The 20885-nt window shown below is 38.1% G+C and overlaps 1 protein-coding gene across 1 annotated transcript in view; it reads left to right on the top strand.

Moving 5' to 3' along the window:
• LOC145662184 (caspase-3-like) overlaps positions 1-20885 on the top strand; it is a 207984-nt gene that overhangs the window by 47591 nt on the left and 139508 nt on the right. The window contains exon 3 of the mRNA XM_081727516.1: positions 9408-9524. Coding sequence (XP_081583642.1) covers positions 9408-9524 — 117 coding nt within the window. The remainder of the gene's footprint in view (positions 1-9407; positions 9525-20885) is intronic.

The following is a 20885-nucleotide window of genomic DNA, read 5'->3' as shown; positions in this document are numbered from 1 at the left end:
CAAAGTATCCTGGGAAAAATGAAAGCAGAAAAGCTATCCCGAGAGTCCCCTGGACTATTAATTTAAAGAATCTAAATATTATTTTTACGTAATATAAAATCAGCATTATTGTTGCATTTTGAAATGTCAAATTTCTCTTCCTAGTAAAACACAGAATAGTTACAAAACCTAGCTTAAACTATATTGTTGAGTCTTAATTTAAAAATAGAGAAAGCAGACACATTACTATTTTTTAAATATAAATATATATATCTTAACTTTAAGTATTTTAACGTCCTTTATGTAAGTTTATTTTCAACATTAATTACAGTCATTTACAGTAGGACTTCATATACAGTCTGTCTAGTGCGAAGGTGAAATAAAAGGCAAGTCGTTGGTAAATGGTAGGTTACAAAACCATTTATTGAATATTCACATTTTGTACGTCATTATATGCATTGATATGGTTGGAGAACTTAATGAAAATTTCTTGGTACTCTAGTTTCGGAGTTGTTTCCTAAGTCGCTGTCAAAGCGTATTGGATGTTTTTAAAAAAGTGTCGAAACTCCTTCCTTTCGCATCGACCCAAATATGGACATATGAAGCGATTGTGCTCCATGATCTCTTTGTACAATGTGACGTACCATATTGCTCTTGTGTATAATTGCACTACCGTGCAACAAAGAAAAGTTAGTCTTGTGACCGATATTTAAATAGAAATATAAATTCTATCAACAGACGTTACAAAGCACTCAGTTAATAATCAGGTATTCACCGTGTTACCTTCTAAAGGGTATTCTTGTGGATGATCTTTTAGATTTGCATTAACCAATGTAAACAATTCTGATTGGAGTATTGTGCGTGCTCATTTTACTAGCCTTGATCACCCCATTTCAATCTCTGAAGCTTTGTGAGTGCTTACTACATAGAGCGCTCTCTTTCATCACATTTCACAATGTTTATTATCACTCGTGGATTCAATAATCATGTCTTTGTTTTATGTCTCACGGTTAATGTTAATTATCACCATATTCCATATCACTGCAATGTTCTACTCTGCAATCTTTTGCTGTTCAATGAGTGTGTCTGACAAAAAGTGCACACAGATATATTGTTCGCCTAAATTTTCGATTATAATGTCATGGGTAGTGGACTTCGGAGTTCTAGTGAGTACTTCGATGATCTTTGCAGATGCAAACTGTCACTGTTCGGACACCCTCGTTAGTTTGTACACCCACTGTTGATCATGATCGTGTATAGTATTATAATACAATGAAAATCATTCAAAAGCCTTGCATAGTATTTAAAATCTTTTCGAGGCCAATATTTCAGTAAGGCAAAGCATTTGAATCATTTGAAACGTATTTTCTACTTTTACGCAATTTGGAAAATATTTTAATGTTGACATGTTGCTCCGTTGCTTCCTTTCTGGCCGACGTTCAACAGGTACTGTCAGCCACAAGATTAGTACAAATTTACCGTTTCCGCAAGCGCTTTGCAACTTTGACGGAAGATAGTCGAAATGCGTCGTTAATAGTACATATAATTCTTCACAAATGTTGCTGGTAGTTCCAGGACAAAAAAAAGACAACTCTCCCACTGGACAAATAATGTAAGATTTACTGTTATATTAATTGCAAAAAACATTGGTAAAACAAAAAAATCACATCTGTCTTTAGTTGCTTTGCTGAAAGAATTAATGTTTCAAGCGTCCACCTTTGAAAAGAGGAAAAAGAAGGAAGTCTAACTTTCTTATATGCAGCAAACTGATATTGGTTCTACAAACTGTAGTTTAATATTCGTTCTACTATAGTCTAACATAGGAAAACAATGATTTTTCATGAATGTCATGAAGATTTTAACACTGACATTGTAACTAACTGTAGTATTGATTTGTTCGTTCATATTTTCATACACTCAAATTATTACTGAAACAAAAAAAAATCGTGTAAAACAGATGTTTAAACATTGTAGTCTCTTAGCAATTGTGATAATGCTTCTAGTTCCATCGCTCTTTTTCATTCGTTCTTCATGGCTGTTATAAATTCCTTGCTATAGAACAAATAATTATATATATATATATATATATATATATATATATATATATATATATATATATATATATATATATATATATCAAATAATGATATTAAAATGAAATACATTTTACATTCTGCGACGGTCTGTAAATTTTTGGTTGGCAACACTATCACAATGATGAGGTTGGCAACATTGATGACAACCAAGGTCATGAAAATATCTACTGTACAAGAGAAAGCAAAGTGTGTGTGTTGGTATACAGTACAGAAGTCAGGTGTGTTGGTGTAACGAAACTTCTAGACAAATGTACAAAAAAGGGGTGCAAGTCAAAACTTATACAGCCAATACTCCCACACTCAGTAAATATCAAAACGCCCACACAAGCGGTCATAACCCCACACAAATAGACAGATCTCCAAAATCCACGAACGGTCATAACCCACACATCCTAAACTCCGACACTAAAGAAATGTCAAAACGTCCAAACAATCGGTAGTGTGGCGGTTGTGAGAATTTCTGTTTGTGGGAGATTTGTACATTTATGTGGAAGATTTGTCCATTTATGTGTTGATTATGACCGTTACTATATGTGGGTGTTTTGTCCATTTTTGTGGGAGTTACGACCGATTGTGTGGACGTTTTGACATTTCTTGAGTGTGGAAGTTTCGGCTATGGGAATTATGACCGTTAATGCATTTGTGAGATTTGTCCATTTGTGTGGGAGTTACGACCGTTTGTGTTGACGTATTGACATTTCTTTAGTGTGGGAGTTTTCACCTAGACCCCAAAAAAGTACTTCCTGATGTCAGGAGTATAGAGAGTTGGCACAAGTTTCTGGTCACCAGGTATTTTTGTGATATGGAAATACATAATCGACCGACAGTGATCCCTAACACGATGCGAAGGGTTGCCGACAGTCTGCATTGAAATCTAAGCAAATCGATTTCACGGTGGACGCTGGATCTAGGAATCACTGCCTCGACAATACGCAAGATAATGCGTAAACATTTGAAAGCCAAACCGTACAAGATTAAATTTGCGCATCAACTGACAGAAAATGATCAATACACGAGACTGGAGTTCCGTGAACTGGCGCTGAAACGACTAGTTGATGACAGGGAACTTCTGCAACTACTCATGATCTTAGATAAGACAACTTTCCATATTTTAGGAAGGGTAAGCAGGCACAACTGTCTGGTTTGGACAACTGAACAACCTCATGAATATGAAATGCACGAAAGACACAGCCCAAAAGTGAATGTGTGGTTAGCCGTAGCAGTGGACCACCACATACTTCCGTTTCCCTTCGAGGAAAACATTGGAACAGGGGAAACATACCTTCAAATGATTACAAATTTCCAGATGCTCGAATTAGTTAGGTTGGGAATCATGGTTCAAATCCACTACCAGAAAAACGTCCCTTCTCACATTTTGCACAAGTGGTCAGGGACTAGCTTGATCCTGAGCTATCTGACTCATGGATTGGGCGCGGGGAGCTTACCCCTTGCCCCCCTCAGATTATGGGGTCACGTTAAGACAGAGGAGTATGCGGAGAAACCAAAGGACTTGCAGGACCTGAAAGCTAAGATTAGTGAAGTAATCCATGACATTTCAGGCGACGCCAAGCGGAATAGTATTCACGGATTTCGCCTTAGGTTGCAGGAATGTATAGGTGTCAACGGGGCCCAGTTGGAGGTGTGGCAATGATGGCAACGGTGTATCGACGGATGATGATACAAAATATAAGTTTCAGTGTTACCTTTTATTTCATTGCATTATCATTATTTAAAAAGAGTTATAAGCATTTGTTTCATAGCAAGGACTTTATAACAGCGCTTCAGATTGAAAATATATATTATGTATGAAATTTTCTATTTGAAATAACCACAGTTTCCTGTATTGTAGCTATTTTTGATCTACAAAGTAATTACAATATGCATGCAGAAAAAAGCACTGTTTAATTTCCAATTTGTCTATAACGGAAATGCAAGGTCAAAGAGCTACAAATATAGAAAATAGTATGTATCTATAGTCTCCTTTTGAACTTAAACTCTAAAAGGCACTCTAAGTTTTTGTAAACAGAAGTAAACATAAATTGATGGGCTTCTTTTCGAAACTTATCTTATTCATCTGACAAAATTTATGACAATTGTGAAAAGAAAAATATGTTTTTGGAAATATTTGATGTGTAGGTAAAATGAACTTTTGTCATTTTACCCCACATTCACAAATCCTTTTTTCTTATCAATTGCCACAAATTTTGTCAGAACGAAAAATGGCATTTCCAAAACAAGCTCAAATTGGGTGTTGCATAATTCTGTTTCAAGATTCTACATGTAATCTAAGTCCAGTTAATATTTTTGTACCAATTAAGGCAACTCTGCTCCCCAGATCCTTCACAGCATTGTTTATCAACTTCATAAATAATTTGAACATGCTGAAAAAAGAATTATGGAAAAGGTCCTACCTGACCCCCCACCCAATGTTGAGGACAGAATTTTGCCACTTCTTAGCAAGCTTGAGGAACATGGTGTCCTGAAACTGGAAGAAGCTGTAAAGGATCGCATCTAGTATCGTGATCAGAAAACTACAGATATTTTGGATAGACTTGAAGAAGTTGACTTAGAAGCAAAGCGGAATAACACTGTTGCAGCTACAACATATAACATACATATCATGATATTTTTTACCACCTCCGCTGCTATTCTGATACTTTTCTGATATATTTAACAAAACTAATATCAAGATATTACAAAGTAAGTTCGAAAAATGTCACAAAATACCACTAACACCTGCTACCTCAAAGAAGGTACACGTATTAGGAGTTTGTTGGATATCTTGAGGCATTGTTCGATTACAGCCTACAGTGTTTTCTTCATGAACAGTAGCATTTATAATTGGCATAAATCCCACAAATGGTAATCAACTTTTGGCCGAGATAGAAGACAAAGCCTTGAATTCAGTCCACGAAGCAATCTCCTGAGTGTTTCGATCACTCATTCTTCAAAGTATGCAGGCTTCCGCACTTTCATTATTTATGAACCAATTTTACGTCAGCACTCTAGGTGAATATACAGGAATTGGTCGGATTTTCTCCCTATAAGGTGCTAGTATTATTTGGTTAGGAACCAAGCTAGGAATTCGAAGAGTTTTATTCATATCTGCCTTACGTTTCTCCTGTTGTTCTTTCTCTTCAAGAACTGAAGACTTTACTTGATATGCTACCATCTGCATTGCATGAAAAGTTCATGCACCTTCAAGGGTATCTTCAATAATATCAACATTATCTGCTGCCAAGTGTACAAAATTGCCAGCTTAAAGATTGGAAGGAATTCCTATGTATCCATTGGGAGCAAGGTCTTCACTCTCTTTTTTAGCTCATGTTGTGTTGATACACGGGACCTGATCGTAGCTGATAGTATTTCCTGCTTTATGCATTAGATCAACCAGTAACTTTGATTTAGTAGCTTCACGGACTGCCATACTGTCAATGTGTTTTGCAGTTAATATATGACTTTTAGAAATATCCTGACACAGATTGAGTCCACTTATATTTTCTTTGGTTTTGTAGTATCTTCATTCCATGCATCATCCGTAAGAAGGGTATGTGAACAAACATGTCCTCAAATGAGAACCAGAGGAAGGTGACTTAATTTTCGTAGGTTTACAGGCGAGAGGACAAAAATATTAATTTCTTAGAAAGATGATTTTGGTAAGATGGTAATTGAGCTACATTACAATAGTCGATCGACAAAGAGAACATATGCCGTTACGTTCCATTTGCACCATGTGGGGTTTTCAAAATTATGTCCAATCATAAAGAAAACGCTGGTTCTCATGTGACGATGTACAGTATTCCAGGAATCACTTTCTTGCCTTGAGCCTGACTAATATGAGCTTAATTACGATATGTCGGCAATGAATTTACATCTGTTCTAATCTTTTATGCACCATGATATAAACTGAGCAGGGTTTCTGATTCGCTGTTGGTCGTACGTACAGATCTTATGTCTTCTTCAGCTGTAGTTTCTTCACGTGTAAGCAATTTTTGACATTCTGTATTGCAGATTTTTCATCTCTTGGTGCGAAGATGAGTTGTCGTTCATTATGATCAACCATTGAGACAAAGGCAATCTCACCGAACATAAGTTTCGACAATTTTTGTTTGAAGCAGCGTTTTGAGTTATTGTGCATCACTACTGTAATACCTTCTTTTGCCATCAGAAGGTCGTTGTATTTCCTCACATTCAATAAATATATACTTGCCCTCTTGCAATTCTTGCACGAAAAGAATTGACGAATTAGAAAGACAAGATTCCTGTGGATTGTTTAAGACATCACTATTTTGGTACTGTCCGTTTTTCGAGATCAAACCAAACATGCCTGATAATCGACAATAACAGTTTCACCTCATCTAGTTATTTCTAGTATTCTATTTGACATGAGTTTGGTCATAATAATTTTTGTTGGTTTCCCTGTGCCAATTTGACAAAACACACAAAGGTATTTCTTAAACAGTTTAACATGGCTACGGGTAAATACCTGCGGATCTTCTGATGCATGCGCCTCCTTTGAGATAACAGTTGTTAGTTGTGTTTTGTGACATTTTTGGAGCTTTCTAATCTTTTAATATTAGTTTTGTTGTTATGACAGAATAGCTGCGACGGCGGTAAAAATATCTATGTTATTCCACTTTGCTTGTAAGCTATTTTCTTCAAGTCTATACAAAATAACGTCATTATTCTGGCCATGGTACTTGATAGGATTATTTACAGCTTGTTTCTGTTTCAGGACACTTTGTTTCCGAAGCTTGCTATGACCATCACATATTTCACTTTGGCAAATGACGCATCTCTTCCAGTTCAGAGATATATGATCTCGTTTTCTAGAAGATAGAACAATAGCTTGTTTCATTAAATTAAAAATAAAGAAGTTTAATATTTAAAAGTAATTATATAATCGTAAAGTAACAATTTATGCTTATAGACTAACTATTAAGTCCAAATTCTGTATCTGCTCTCATTTGAGTCATGTTATTAATATTTCACTACTGTTATGCATACGATTATCATACAGTGCTATAGTATCAATTTCGGAGAAAAAGCTTTTATTTAAAATTGAGTCAGTGATGCAACATGTGAGGGTTTTAACTGAGTGCATAATTTTAAATTGATGACCAAATATTCATAATCTTGTTTCACATGCTTTTTGCTTCATTTTAAACATCATTGAATTTCGCATCCCTTTAAACATATGGTTTGATATCAAACTTGGCTAGGTTATTAAGGGAAAATACGACGTCTATTTTGAAACCTATTGGCCGCCATATTGAAAATATATTTTATGCGTCCTAGTATCACATTTTAAATATTTTCCTAACTTGTACAACCTCATATCATAGAAACACATACTAAATATGCATATATTGAGCGACTGCCAAGCATATTTACAGATAAAGTAGTGTATTTCTGACAACTGCCTTCATTTTACAAAATGGCTGCTCCTGGCGTAATTTTAGAAATTCAAGAATGAAAAGAAGCTGTTTCATGCTAACTAAGGACCCATAAATCAAAATATATCAGTTGGCACGCGGTAACATGTTGTACCCCTAGCTTAATTTGTAGGCCCCTTTTCAGAAAACGCCGCCAGACTATAAATAAAAAATGGTAACTTAAAGAATTACACCATATAACTGAAGTAAAAATAATTGTCTACATTATAAGAGTAACTTACAATACCTGGACATTAATCGTTTGATCTGTGAAAATAGCTTCAGATAGAGATCCTAAAGATTATATATATATATATATATATATATATATATATATATATATATATATATATATATATATATATATATATATATATATATATATATATATATATATATATATATATACTTGGAACCTTCAGAAATGATTGGCACTACAATTTTTTTCTTTTCACAGGAACCATTTATTCAATAAACGATTATAGTTTATTTTAGAGGTATTTCCCGGCAATGTCTATGTACCTTTGCCACCGTTCTGCAAGCTTCCTTATTTGTGTTACAAACCAGTCTTTGGAGGTATCTCTCTGCCACTGGTTACAAATGTGTGGAGTTCATCATTTGTGTTGAACATTTTACTTCTCATGCCCTCTTTCATTGTGTCGAATAAAGCATAGTTGCTAGGAACCAGATCCGGTGAATATGGAGGATGCACCAGTAACATAAACGCTAATTCATTCACTGTGGCAATTGTCTGGCGACTGACATGTTGTCGTGGATTGTCGTGGAGAAGGCCACGGCCCCATTTTCCTTGTCGGCTTTGTTGGATGCCTCAGCGGAGTGTATGGAGTGAACTACAGGAGCTCTCACTGTCCATGGGCTTATTGGGAGGGAGTCATTCCACCAGCAGTAGCCCTTTCTGTTCCCAGAAAACGGTCGCCATTTGTCTCCGCACCAATAGTACCATCCACCTTCTTGGGACGAAGGCTTCCAGTATGCCTCCATTCCACGGACTGGCGTTTCTTTTCTGGAGTCTCGTAGAGGAACCAAGTTTCGCGGATGGTGACCAAACGCTCAAAGAAGTTCGTCTTATTTTCACTGTACTGTTGCATCAACTGCAGCCAAATCTCCACACGCCTTTGTTTCTGTGCAACAATGAGGTCATGAGGCACCGACTGCGCAACACCTTCTACAGCTTCAAATCCTCCGAATGATAATGTAGAGGGAACCCCGTGATAGAACTGTTTCTTTCTCTAGTTTATCAAAGGTGATTCTCCTGTGCTCCATTATCAAATCATTCACTCGCGCGGCATTGATTGGTCTGCGTACAGTTGCAGGACGCCCAGTGCTTTTGTTCTTGCAGCACTGTCTTTGCCTTCTTTGAATACCGATACCAACGAAACACGGATCTGCGACTTGGTGCTGTTTCCCCACATCTGCAATTTGGTGGTTTTGTTTCCTAATAATCTGTTGCGTATGTCTCAAGTATTCACTCCTTCCCTCCAGAAAAACCACTGTCCACCAGCGTACTGGCAAGTTGGAACATCTGCTGCTACAAAGAGCTACCTACGGAAAGAAGAAAAACCATTTAGTGGGGTTTGATAGTGCTATAGTCGATCTTAATGCATACATCAACACACATTTCAACTGCTACACCAGTTTTAGGGGGAGTGGCAATCATTATGGAACTAACTATATATATATATATATATATATATATATATATATATATATATATATATATATGTGTGTGTGTGTGTGTGTGTGTGTGAGTGTATGTATGTATGTATGTATGTATGTATATGAATGAATGACCAAAAAATGTTGACTTGATTCCGCTGTGCACTGAATGAACTATTAAATAGATAGTAATATATCATATTTTTTGGGTATTTTGCAGACAGACACAGGTCCATCTTCAAGTGGAGAGAGGCCGGCATTTGCTGTAGGGAAGAATTTCGGAATCAAAGTAAGACTAGCTAAGAAGAGGAAAGATATTGGAAAACCCAAGATTCCGGTATGTATAATGATGACACAAAAGTTAAAACGTGAAACACATCTCCCAAAATATTTTAATTCTCTTAAACTATTACAGCACATCTAAAATCTGAAAAATACTGTATAGCATTGAGATATGCCAGAGACCTCTAGCAACTCTTTTTTTGTAAGTCTAGCTGTGTGTTTTTCTTTTTTTTTTTTTTTTTGCGTTTCCTGTAGTACATTCTCTAAGCATAGATTGTAAATGTATGATTGAGAGATTGTTATTTATACATTGTGTTCGTACCAAGAGAAAGATTTCATATTTAAGACATAAAATAAGAAAAGTAAGTTTTAGTATTGATAAATAGGGCGTTCTTAGGGTCTGACTGATAAGGTATCAATGCCGCTTTTTTGTGCAAAAATTGGTTGGTGATTTAATTAACGTGAATTTTGTTTCAATAGCCATCATGAGCTCCGTCATGGCAGTGTGGGTAGCGTACACGTCTTTATCGAGAGATGCCCGAGTTCTACTCTCGGCTTTAGCTCATCTGGATTGGATCCTATGTTAATGTGTAGGTCTATGTTTTATAGAGCGTCGTTGCCGAACGAGACGCTAAACTCAAATCAATCATCAATAGCCATCATATAAAACCTGTAAAGTTGTATGTAATTATAAATATATAGAATATTAAGTGCTACAACAAACGTATTATTTCCTAATGCATTACATTGAAAACTTCCACTGTTTTGCGAAGATAAAATGTGGAGATTAATTTAATTTGTTTTGTCATGTTTTACAATATTTAATGTCTTAGGAGCAAAATATGTTCGGTAAAATCTTGGTCGCATTAAATATTTAGTGAGTCATTACATAAATATCAATTCTGTGTGTAAATTCGTAATGAAGAATTGCAACTGATCTTCGTCGGTAGATGAAACTGTAATTATTTATAGATGTATCGGTGAGTGTTTGGGAGACATCTGGGCTGTCGTGTATATGGTCAAGTATGATGACTATTTCTCTACATTTTAGCTAAGATTTCAGAACTTATATAAAGACAAAAGTTATACTTTGGATTTGGTCGAATTGTGACGTAAGGTACACATCAATAAATTAATTCTAAAATAAATTCCTTTTACGTAGAGTAAAATTCACGAAAGATGCTGTCTTGCTGCAACCTTGCATTTTCCTTGTATTAAAGTCGCATGGTTGATTAAGAAAATAAAAATATGCATTTAAAAGTTCAACATTACAGGTTAGCTTCATCAATTTGATCACAAAATCTTGAAAGTTTTAACATTGACTAAAAACTCCAGACCAATAAAGAAACTTTTTATCAGAGAATAATAAATCCACTCAAGGTCTAGATTCATTTGTTAATGTGGCCTGTAATTTAACTGGCATCAAGTTTCTCTTCTGATAAAGACAAGTATTTCTTGGTGTAGATTTTGAAGATATCAATATTTCCCTCACTTGTATGGCTTTCGCAATCAGTCATTTATTATTATTATTTCTTACTGCATCATTTCTTTTACTAAAAATCTTAGTTCTTAAGCAGTTAGAATCATTAATCTCTGCTTTAATTAAGTTTGTCTTCCCAAAGATTTAGTTCATTCTTATACTGTGATTACGTTGACTGATAGGGTTCATTTACTGTTCTATTGTCAAAACACAACTGAAGAATCTTGCGAATTTTGATATTCATTACTTCTTCCTCTTCTCCTCAACCAAAGATTGTGGGCAACATGGACATCTTAAAAGTTTAGTCTCTGTTGGGAGTGCTGTTTTATAATTTGATAAGGTCTCTGCTTCTTAACCCATTTTCTTCTGATGTTGCACATATGCAACACTAACATGGTTTGTCTTTTTTACTCAATTTTAATGTATCTTTTTAAAATGCTGTATTGTTGGTTTAGGTAGGGTTTGGACCTTATGTTCTTGAACTAAACAATTTCAATACATGCCAGCGTCTTTGCAATTTTTCTTTTTGAAATATTAATTTTAAGGTCAGTGTCCAGTGATTTTTGTATTTCTTATCTCGCAACACTGCGCTTGAAAACAAGTTACTAGTGTTACTCAGTTCTTCACATGAATTCAGAAGTGTTCGGTTTGCTGTGTCTGAATTCACATCTTTCCTCTTCAGTGATAGTGATAATGCGAGTGCTGAATTTCTGTCCTCGTGTGTTTCATACATTGGTGTACTTTGTACACTGCTCCACAAAACTTAAGCAACTCGAAGAAAGTGGTAGAAAATAAAACGACACCATCACTGCACCAAGTATAATGAACAAACTGACGGTCTAGATGCACAATGCAACACAAGTGAAGACGAACAATACAGTTAGGATGTACAGAGTGACCAAAAAGTTCAGCACAGCAATACCTCAACGGGTGAAGCTGGATTGTGCGAGGGCATAGGCAGTCAATATGGCCTCTATGCTCGTATGTGACCACCAAGAACAGCTATACAGGCACGACATCTTTCCTCCATGCTGCAAATCAGAGTGTTGATCAAGTCTTGTGGCAGATGTTGTCACTCCTCGAGCAGAGCTGCTCCAAGGTCAGGGAGAGTGCGTGGTGTTGGACTGTACTGCGCTATTCGCCGTCCAAGAGCATCCAAGTCCTGGATGGGATTCAAGTCCAGCGAATATGCAGGCTATGCAATACGCGTAATGTCTTCGCTCTCCCGATAGTCGGAAACAAGATGTGCATGGTGTGGGCGGGCATTGTCATCCATGAACAGGAAGTCTGGGCCAAATGCTTCGCGCAAATTGCGCACATGTGCATTCAGAATATCATCCCACTTCCGTTCTGCTGTTAAAGTGCCATGTTGCACAATATGGAGTTGCATTTTCCCATTCAGCATAATTCCACCCCACACCATAATTTAACCACCGCCATAGGAAGGCCGTTCAGCAATGAAGTTTGAATGATAGAGTGTTCCTGGCTCTCTCCACACTAAAGTCCGACCAGAAACATACGACAAACTAAATCTCGACTCATCGGAGAACATGGCACGCGCAAACTGGTGTTCCCCCATGCAACATGTTCCTGACACCATGCGTAACGCGCACGTTTGTGCTCCACTTTCAATGGCGCACACAGCACAGGCCTTCCTGCATACAGTCCTGCTCTGTTGAGCCAACGACGAACAGTTTCACGACTCACGCGTTGTTCTGTAGCCTGAAACAACTCATTGACCAGTTGAGAGCGTGACTCTTGACGGTTACGTTTAGCAGAAATTGTGAGAAATCCGTCATGGACGGCCGACGTCTTCTTCGGACGGCCTCCTCCATGACGCCTACTGACTTCACCTCCATTTTGGAAGCGACTCCACAGCCTTGACAACGCTTTAGTTCACGTTGAATTCCTGCGCCACTTCCACTTGCGATCGACCCAATTCCAAACGCCCAATTATTCGCCCGTGGTCAAAGTCACTCAAATGTCGTCTATCAGTCATTGCAAGGTGTGTACCCCACACAAGAACCACTAACACAATGCTTGGAGCCTCGGACACTACTAGGCTGTGGTGTACGCCTCATGGCATAATTTGTTCACCGCCCTTGAAACGATGCTGCTTATGCAATAGAACGTGTGCTCGCCTTACCTGTGTGTCTCTGACGCGTCTCTGTGTATGTGCATGCCACTAACCAGTGTTGAATGGGCCCCACACGTCGCTTATACCACGTTCTCTCGGGTTGCTTAAGTTTTGTAGAGCAGTGTATTTGTGACTTGTGTTCACCTATCAGTTTTTGTGTCGTATTCCTATCTACTCTCTATACTCTTGTTTTCCGCCTTGATGGCGGCAACTTCCAACGGTTCTGTGCCTAACCAGTGCCACTTTGACGACGACTAAATCTACTTTCTCTACAGCCATGGTGATTGATTCTGCTGATAATATTTCAATTCCTGAACCTACTGTTATTACTAGCGTTTATGCAGCTCATCATTTGGGCCCTTATATCGTTCATGTCACGGATTCCGATATATCGGTCGACAACATCCTATGAAATTGGGTCGTTTACTACATATATATGGTGTTACAGACGTACTGGATTTAAAACAATTTGGTCGTACTTTACTTAAAGTTTATTTTCGCACTGGTTTTGCAGCGAACCAATTCCTTACAAATCCGTTACTGCAGGCAAATAATTGGAAAGCATATGTGTCTAACTATCAAGTTTCCGGCACACGTGTCATTCGTAATGTGGATCCGTCCTTCAGTGACGCCGATCTTAAGAGTTCAGCTAAAATAACACATGAGAGACGTATATTTCGTACCAATTCTTCTCCTGTTCCGAGTTTTCAACTTCCCTCTGCAGCGGGCGAGGGGCTCCATCTCCCGCGCTCCCTCCCCGAACCCCGTCTATATCCTCTTCCTCTCAGAAACACCCACTGGTATAGCTGTTTTAACATCCAATACCAATATTCTGCTCGATTATTGTACCTTTTTTATATGCGCCTTCCAGTGACCACTTATGTACCTCAACTGAAACAATGTTATAAATACTTCCATTATGGTCATTATTCACAAAATTGGAAAGGGCGCCCACATTGCGGCACTTGTGGCTTAGGAGCGCATACTTCCTCTGCCTGTACTGCACAACCTCACTGCCTTCATTGTTCCGGTACTCACGTTGCCACATCCCGTACCTGTCCCGAACGGACCCTCCAAACCCAAATGAATCACCTCATGGCCTTGGAAAACCTTTCCTTTCAAGACGCAAAACACCCCGTGCGTACTGCTACACCCTCTCCTGTTCCTTTCACTCATTTCACTTCGGATTCCTCTGTTTCTACTCCTCCTCCTTTTCGCCGCCGTTATCCGTTGCAGACACTGCTAAATTTCTTCCTCCAGTTTTTACTGTTGGTTCCACTTCTCCTGACACACCCGGAAAGAAAATATCTATTGCCCACGTCCCTCCTAATCCTTCTAAGGATCGGGTTCAATCTGTTTCACGACCTTCGTTGCCCACGCATACTTCTCTTCAATCAAATTCTACTTTATATTCACCTTTTCGCTTATCTACTTTCTCCTCCTCTTCTACTACCAAACTGAGTGGAATTCAACCCCATTTCTCCAGTGCTCATAAGACAATCCTTCAAGTTCTGGAAACACGTCCAACACAGTTAACCTCTCACGAATTGAATACGTGTTTACAAGTACTGAAATACTTACCTTCACTTCCACTATGAAACTCTTAGCTGTACCTCTTCCTCCCACACTCCAATGGAACTTGCGTAGTTGCACCCACAAGGTTTACGCTCTGCAAAAACTCTGTACTTACTTTCACCCCGATATTATATTTTTACAGGAAACATGGCTTAAAACTCATTCTCCCCGCCTCCTTTCTAATTATAATTGGCTTCATGAACTTCGTGCTGATGGCTACGTTGGTAGTTCCATCAGAATCCGTAAATCCGTTACGTATTTTCTCCTTCCCACCCTTTTCCCACTCCTAGATACATTATAAGGCCATTCGAGTTGCCTCTGTTACCTTCAGCAATATGTATGTACCTCCTCATCTTCATCTGCTAGCCTGTGACTGCATCTCTCTTTTCAATCTTTACCCTCTCTGTGGTATCTTGGTGGTGACCCTAATTGTAATCATCCTCTCTGGGGGGCTGCATTTGCCAATACGGCCGGTAAAAAATTTATGATGATTATTTTCATTCCTCTTGTTATGTTCTAAATTATGGCATCCCCACTCGTATTCCCCGTCCTTCTGAATCTCCTCCCGCTCCCGACCTCTCTCTCTGTTCTCATTCTCTAAGTCGACTCCTCCGTTGGGAAATCTTCTCAGACCGTTTCGACAGTGATCATTTCCTACTTCTTATGTACGCCTCTTCCTCTGACAGTCTTTTTCCGTCCTTGTCTTCGGCTTTACCTCTTTCTCCACCCTCATTTACTCGCCTTTCTACCTCTTTAGACTGGGATTACTATAGAACTATTCTCCAACATTTACCATCTGCACCACCTTCCACTTCTTCCTACCATCAAGCAATTCATTTTCGCCATAAAATTGCAATCAGCACCCGTCAATCACATCTACAAACTTCTGTTTCCCCTTTTCCTAATCGCCGTTCCGCTCCCCCATCGTGGATCTCCGAATGGATAAATCAACGTTTCCATGCTCAGCAAGGCTATCTCCGAACCCGTTCCACAGCACATTTTCTTTTTTACCAACGTGCACAAGCTCTTGCAAAACGCCATATCCGCCTTTCTCGTTGTTTAGCCTGGGGACGATTCTGTTCTACTCTCTTTTCCGGTACTAAACTTTCTAAACTGTGATTCTTTTACCGTTCCCTTAATCGTTCGGTTCGTTCCCTTATATCTGGGATACATTTTCTTCCTCATAGTTTTCCCATTTTCACGCCCAATGTGCCCCGGCTACGACTATATTACCTCCCATTTGGTTTTCTTTTTCTTTCAAGATCCTACTCTTACTCCACAGGATTTTCCATTTTTTCTCCGTGAATTAACCATAGACCTTTCTAAACCCAAATCCACCACTCCCGGTTAAGACGGTGTCTCATTTAGCCACCTTCAACACCTGCCTCCTTCCTTTATATCAGAGCTTTTACATATATACTACACCGTCTGGACCACTGAACATATTCCTCCACTTTGGAAGGTGTATGTTGTAATTCCTATCCTAAAACCTAATAAATCCGCCGGGGTAGCTAATCATTACCGTCCTATAGGCCTTTCTTCCCGTTTTTAAAAATCTTTGAGTATCTTCTCAAAAATCGTATACAATGGTTTGTGGAACATCATAATCTTCTGTCTCAATATCAGTTTGGATTTAGTGTGGGGCAAAACTGTTCGTGTTTTATACTTTGCAGATGATATTGTCGTGTATACCCCTTCCTCTTCCTCTTTCCTAGCCTCAAATCTTCGTACTACGGCTCTCACATCCTTCGCCCTTTGGTGTGAAAAATATAAGTTTTCAGTTAAGTGGACTAAAACACATCTTTTGGAATTTACCCGGAAACGTTCTCCTTCCCCTCTCCAATTAGTCATCCGTGCTGTTTCCATATCTCAAGTTTCATCTGTTAAATATTTTGAGGAATACATGGATTCCTCTTTGCGTTCGACGCTTCACTTTCGGTTCCTTCAAACTAAAACTGACCGCTATCTCTATCTTCTACGTACAATCAGTAACCCCCGCTGGAGTGTTGGCATTCATAATCTCGTTACCATATTCCGTCAAGTTTATCTCTCTATAATTACCCATGGCCTTTTCCTCCTTTCCCCGAAACCTGTCAAACATATTAAAACCATCCAATCCCTTCAATACCAATACCCTTTACCGTAACACTCTTACTTCCTCCCACTACTGCTGCCACAGCGCTATTTACGGAAGCACATGTTCCTCCCTAACAATGTATGTTGAATTCCCCTTGATATCTTTTCTCTTTCTCGCTTCCCCAGTACCTCCAGAGTTTTCCTACCCAAACTTCAATTGTTGTCATTCCTACATAATTCGTCATCGCCCCTATCATTCCTCCCGTCCTTTTATCTATTACAGTTATGCCACCCTTTCCCTCTCTCTTTCTCCTCCTTTCTTGATCTCGGACTTCTTTGCCTTATTTGTATGATTATTTTTTTCACCCTTAGATCTCAATATCGAACTTCAACCTTACCCTTCCTCTTCGATCGGTCTCCATTATCCCAGCATTTATGTTTCGCTTTTCCATTCCTGGCTTTCTCACTTCCCGCTATTTATATACAGATGATCTAAATGACGTGGCTGTGTCCTTTCGGTTTTCTACGATTCTTTCTTCAATCAATATTTCAGTTACAAATTGCCCTCTTCTACTGCTATCTTTCAATCAGAAGCTTACTCTGTAGCTGCTGCGCTCTTCAACATTCTTATGCTATATTGTATCTTATTACTGATTGCAAATCCCAGCTTTTCACATTACAATCATACCCTCGGACCTCTACAACTGACCGTATTATTTTAGAGATCAAGTCGTTGGTAGCACTACGTGCCACTCGTGGCTTTTTTACTTTCTTTTTATTAGCGAAAAGTCACGTGGGTGTCGATGGCAATGAGTCAGCAGACCGCGCTGCACATGTTGGCAGTTTGTTTGGCCACCCGATTTCTCTCAAACTCACTCGCTCCTCTTACCACTCCCAGTCCCTTTCTCGTCATCTAGAGCGTTAGGAACATTATAACTCCCAACGACCTACAGCTAATTTATACTGGCATCACCCTTTCCTTCTAACCTCCCCTCCTTGGCTTATTTCTACCTCCCTCTCCACCTTTTAAATCCGTATCTCACTCCAACTTCGCCTTCATGTCGCATCTACTGCAGTTCGGCTCTATCGCCTCCATCAACGTCCCTCTCCCCGCTGCGACTATAGAACGGACCTTGGTACATGTAATTATTTGTTTTTTTTTCACTTCCTCTCTACTCCCTCCATCGTTCTCAGTTCTATTTTCTCTTGTATGCTACTTATGGTTCGGAACCTTTCAACTTGCATTCCGTTCTTTTCGCGGCGCAGATTTTTCTTCTCAAATTTCATCTCTTTTATCTTTCTAAAAATAGCATGTTCCCCTGCCGTACACTGCTCTATCTTGTCTGACGCCTTTCTCTTAGTTTTCAAAGAGTTTATTTCCTACCCCTTTTTGATCTATCTTACAATTTTTGTTGTTACTTCTGTAAATTGCCTATAGGTCTTATTCATGACGGTGAAAAATTCCTATGTCCTATCTGGCGCAGCAGAAGTGACGTGAAGTTCTTTAGATGTTATTATATTCATAGTAAGCTGAAATATGCATTTCATGTTTACCATGTTAATGTAATACGTAAAATATTTGTGGCGTACCATATATACAACATCAGCGAAATATGGTATATGAAAATCGGTGTAGTTCGTAATATGGGAGGAGTCGACTTTTTGATAATTTAGTGTCAACCTATAGAATACGAGTTCTTGGTGGAAGATAGTGGTGGTTAATGTTTGTAATCTTCCTTGATGTAGCAGTGGTAAAAGTGTGGAAGGCTTGGCAGATAATACATCAAGATGAAACGATGTCAGTACTGTCCTTTCGGCGATCTTTTGGCACATGACTTCCTGAATTCACCAGGGAAGTTCTACTGGTAGACCAAGCCGGTTCAGATCTGGATCTTTGCTAGCTGGCGTTGTTCAACATTTTTTAAGGAAAATTAACAATGAGAAAAGATGAAGATGCCGAAAATGCCACAGCAAAACAAGATTTGAATGTACAGTTTGAGTACTTCCCTAGCACCAGGAATGTGTAGATTTAAAATTTCAATAATCAGTAAGTGGAGGGTTCTTACTTCGTGGAATCACCTTCATAATAATAGATATATCTACTTACATAATAAATGTTTTGAACAATATTGAGCAGACTATTACACAGGATCCAGAAAAGTACATATTATATACAGCGGTAAACGTGCAGGGAAAGCGGGGGATGGCGTTGTTTTTAAACTTCCAAAAATATCTATGGCGTCCCTCACTTAAAAGAATGTTACAATGGGAAAAGAAAGGCACGTGGAACGTGACGTCAAGAAAGTATGTATTTGTTTTAATAACAGAATTTCAAATAACAATATACACGTTTAATAAAATCAATAAATTTTATTACTTCATTACGCTAACGTTGCATATTAGGAAAACCCGTTTTTCGTATCACCTTTGTATACAGATGATTTTTCTTCCATTTCTCTAATATAAAATAACAATATATGCAAAATTCAGCCATTTTTTAAAATGGATAAAATTGCGGCGAAAAATGGGTTAATTGCATCTTAATATTCCATTCTTGGTTTACCTCTTCCTGGTTTTCCTTCTGTCTTTCCCTCTATCATCAGTGTGATCCAATCAGAGTGCCGAATAAGATGCCAAGCATGCTGTTTCTTCTTTTTATACTATCGTCATGATCTGTGGTCCTTCATTAGCTTTCTTTAGTATGTCTTCATTCCTTTTTCTTTCGGTCCATGATATGCGCAGCATTTTGCGCCAATACCACATTTCAAATGCTTCTAGCTTGGATATTTTAGCTTTTCTCAATGTCCATGTCTTTGATCCGTGAAGCGTCACGCCCCATATCAGAGTCTTAATGAATCGCTTACAAACGTCGAACGATACATTTCCTGCTGCTAGCAGTCATCTTTTCCTATTGAATGCTTGTTTAGCCTGCGCCATTCTGGAACGTACGTCTTTTTCACTTCTTCAGTCCGAGGATATTAGACTTCCTAAATAGGAGGAACATCTTAACATCTTCGATTTTCTATCTAACCATACGTTTTCCCCACCGTTGTTTAATTTATATTATATTTAAATGAATATTCCGATTCAAGTAATGGAATACTGCAGGTATTTGCTATGATAATCTCAAGGCAGAAAAATAATGTTACAGAATCTATGAAATGATGTTAAAATATCTGGCTGCTGCTTGTTACCAGGTTAAAATTATTAACATCAGAATACTCAAACACAGTCGTACGTTATATTTAGATTTGCAGAATAAGAAAAACGTTATGTGTTTTACACACTATATGGGTTTAATCTAGATAAAAAGTGTCTCTTGAGCTAAACATGAACACAATTATGAACTTTATTGAAGTTGTGGCTTTAATCAGCAATGAAAAGGAACGATAAACGAAGGCACATTGTTTAATGTGTATATTGCTTTTAACAACACAAAGTGGAATCGTTAATAAGGAATAGTTAAAAGGGAACTCCTATTACATTATTTTAGGAGATCAATAGAAGTATTAAAATATAGAAGATAGTAATTCAATCTATTTTTAGAACCTAACCGCAAAGACCTTGTGTAGTAGTAGCGTTGCCAGAAGGAGTTGTAGCTCGAATCCTTCTACGTAAAAAAATATCATAATAAATAAGAATAAGGTTTGTGTTTTTTTACTCTACAAATTGACAACGTTTGCTTGGTAAACTTCTGGGTAATTATTGGCAGAGTCTGATGGCTACTTAGAAATGTTAGCGAGTGGTTTACTAATACAGTTGTTTCCTCTGGTGCTCTTCCCGATTTTCCCGAAGCTGTCTTCAAAATAAATTTTTAAAGTAGATATATTAGCTTGTGTATGAAAAGTCTGCAACTTTTTATACCCTGCCAAAGAAAATTCGAATTCATTACCAGCCCTGTGGTTATATTCCTAAAGCATCATGGTTATTAACCTTTTCAGACCCAGGTGGCCAAAGTGGCAAACACGGGTGTGTCACTTTTTTAATCCGCTGTGTGAAAGTAATTAAGATATCGGGATAATTTGTTTTGCAAAATATGGTTGGACCATAGGTTATCATATTAGTTTCTTTTTCTTCTGGGTGTCGCATTTCTTTCTAAAATTTTAGTCCAAATTCTAACATTCGAGGATTTTCGAATTTTCTTTTAT

The sequence above is a fragment of the Thermobia domestica genome, chromosome 10, assembly GCF_964235325.1.
Source record: "Thermobia domestica chromosome 10, izTheDome1.hap1.1, whole genome shotgun sequence".
NCBI lineage: Eukaryota > Metazoa > Arthropoda > Insecta > Zygentoma > Lepismatidae > Thermobia > Thermobia domestica.
Note: the sequence above shows the minus strand (reverse complement) of the source record. Positions and strands in the feature narration are given on the sequence as shown.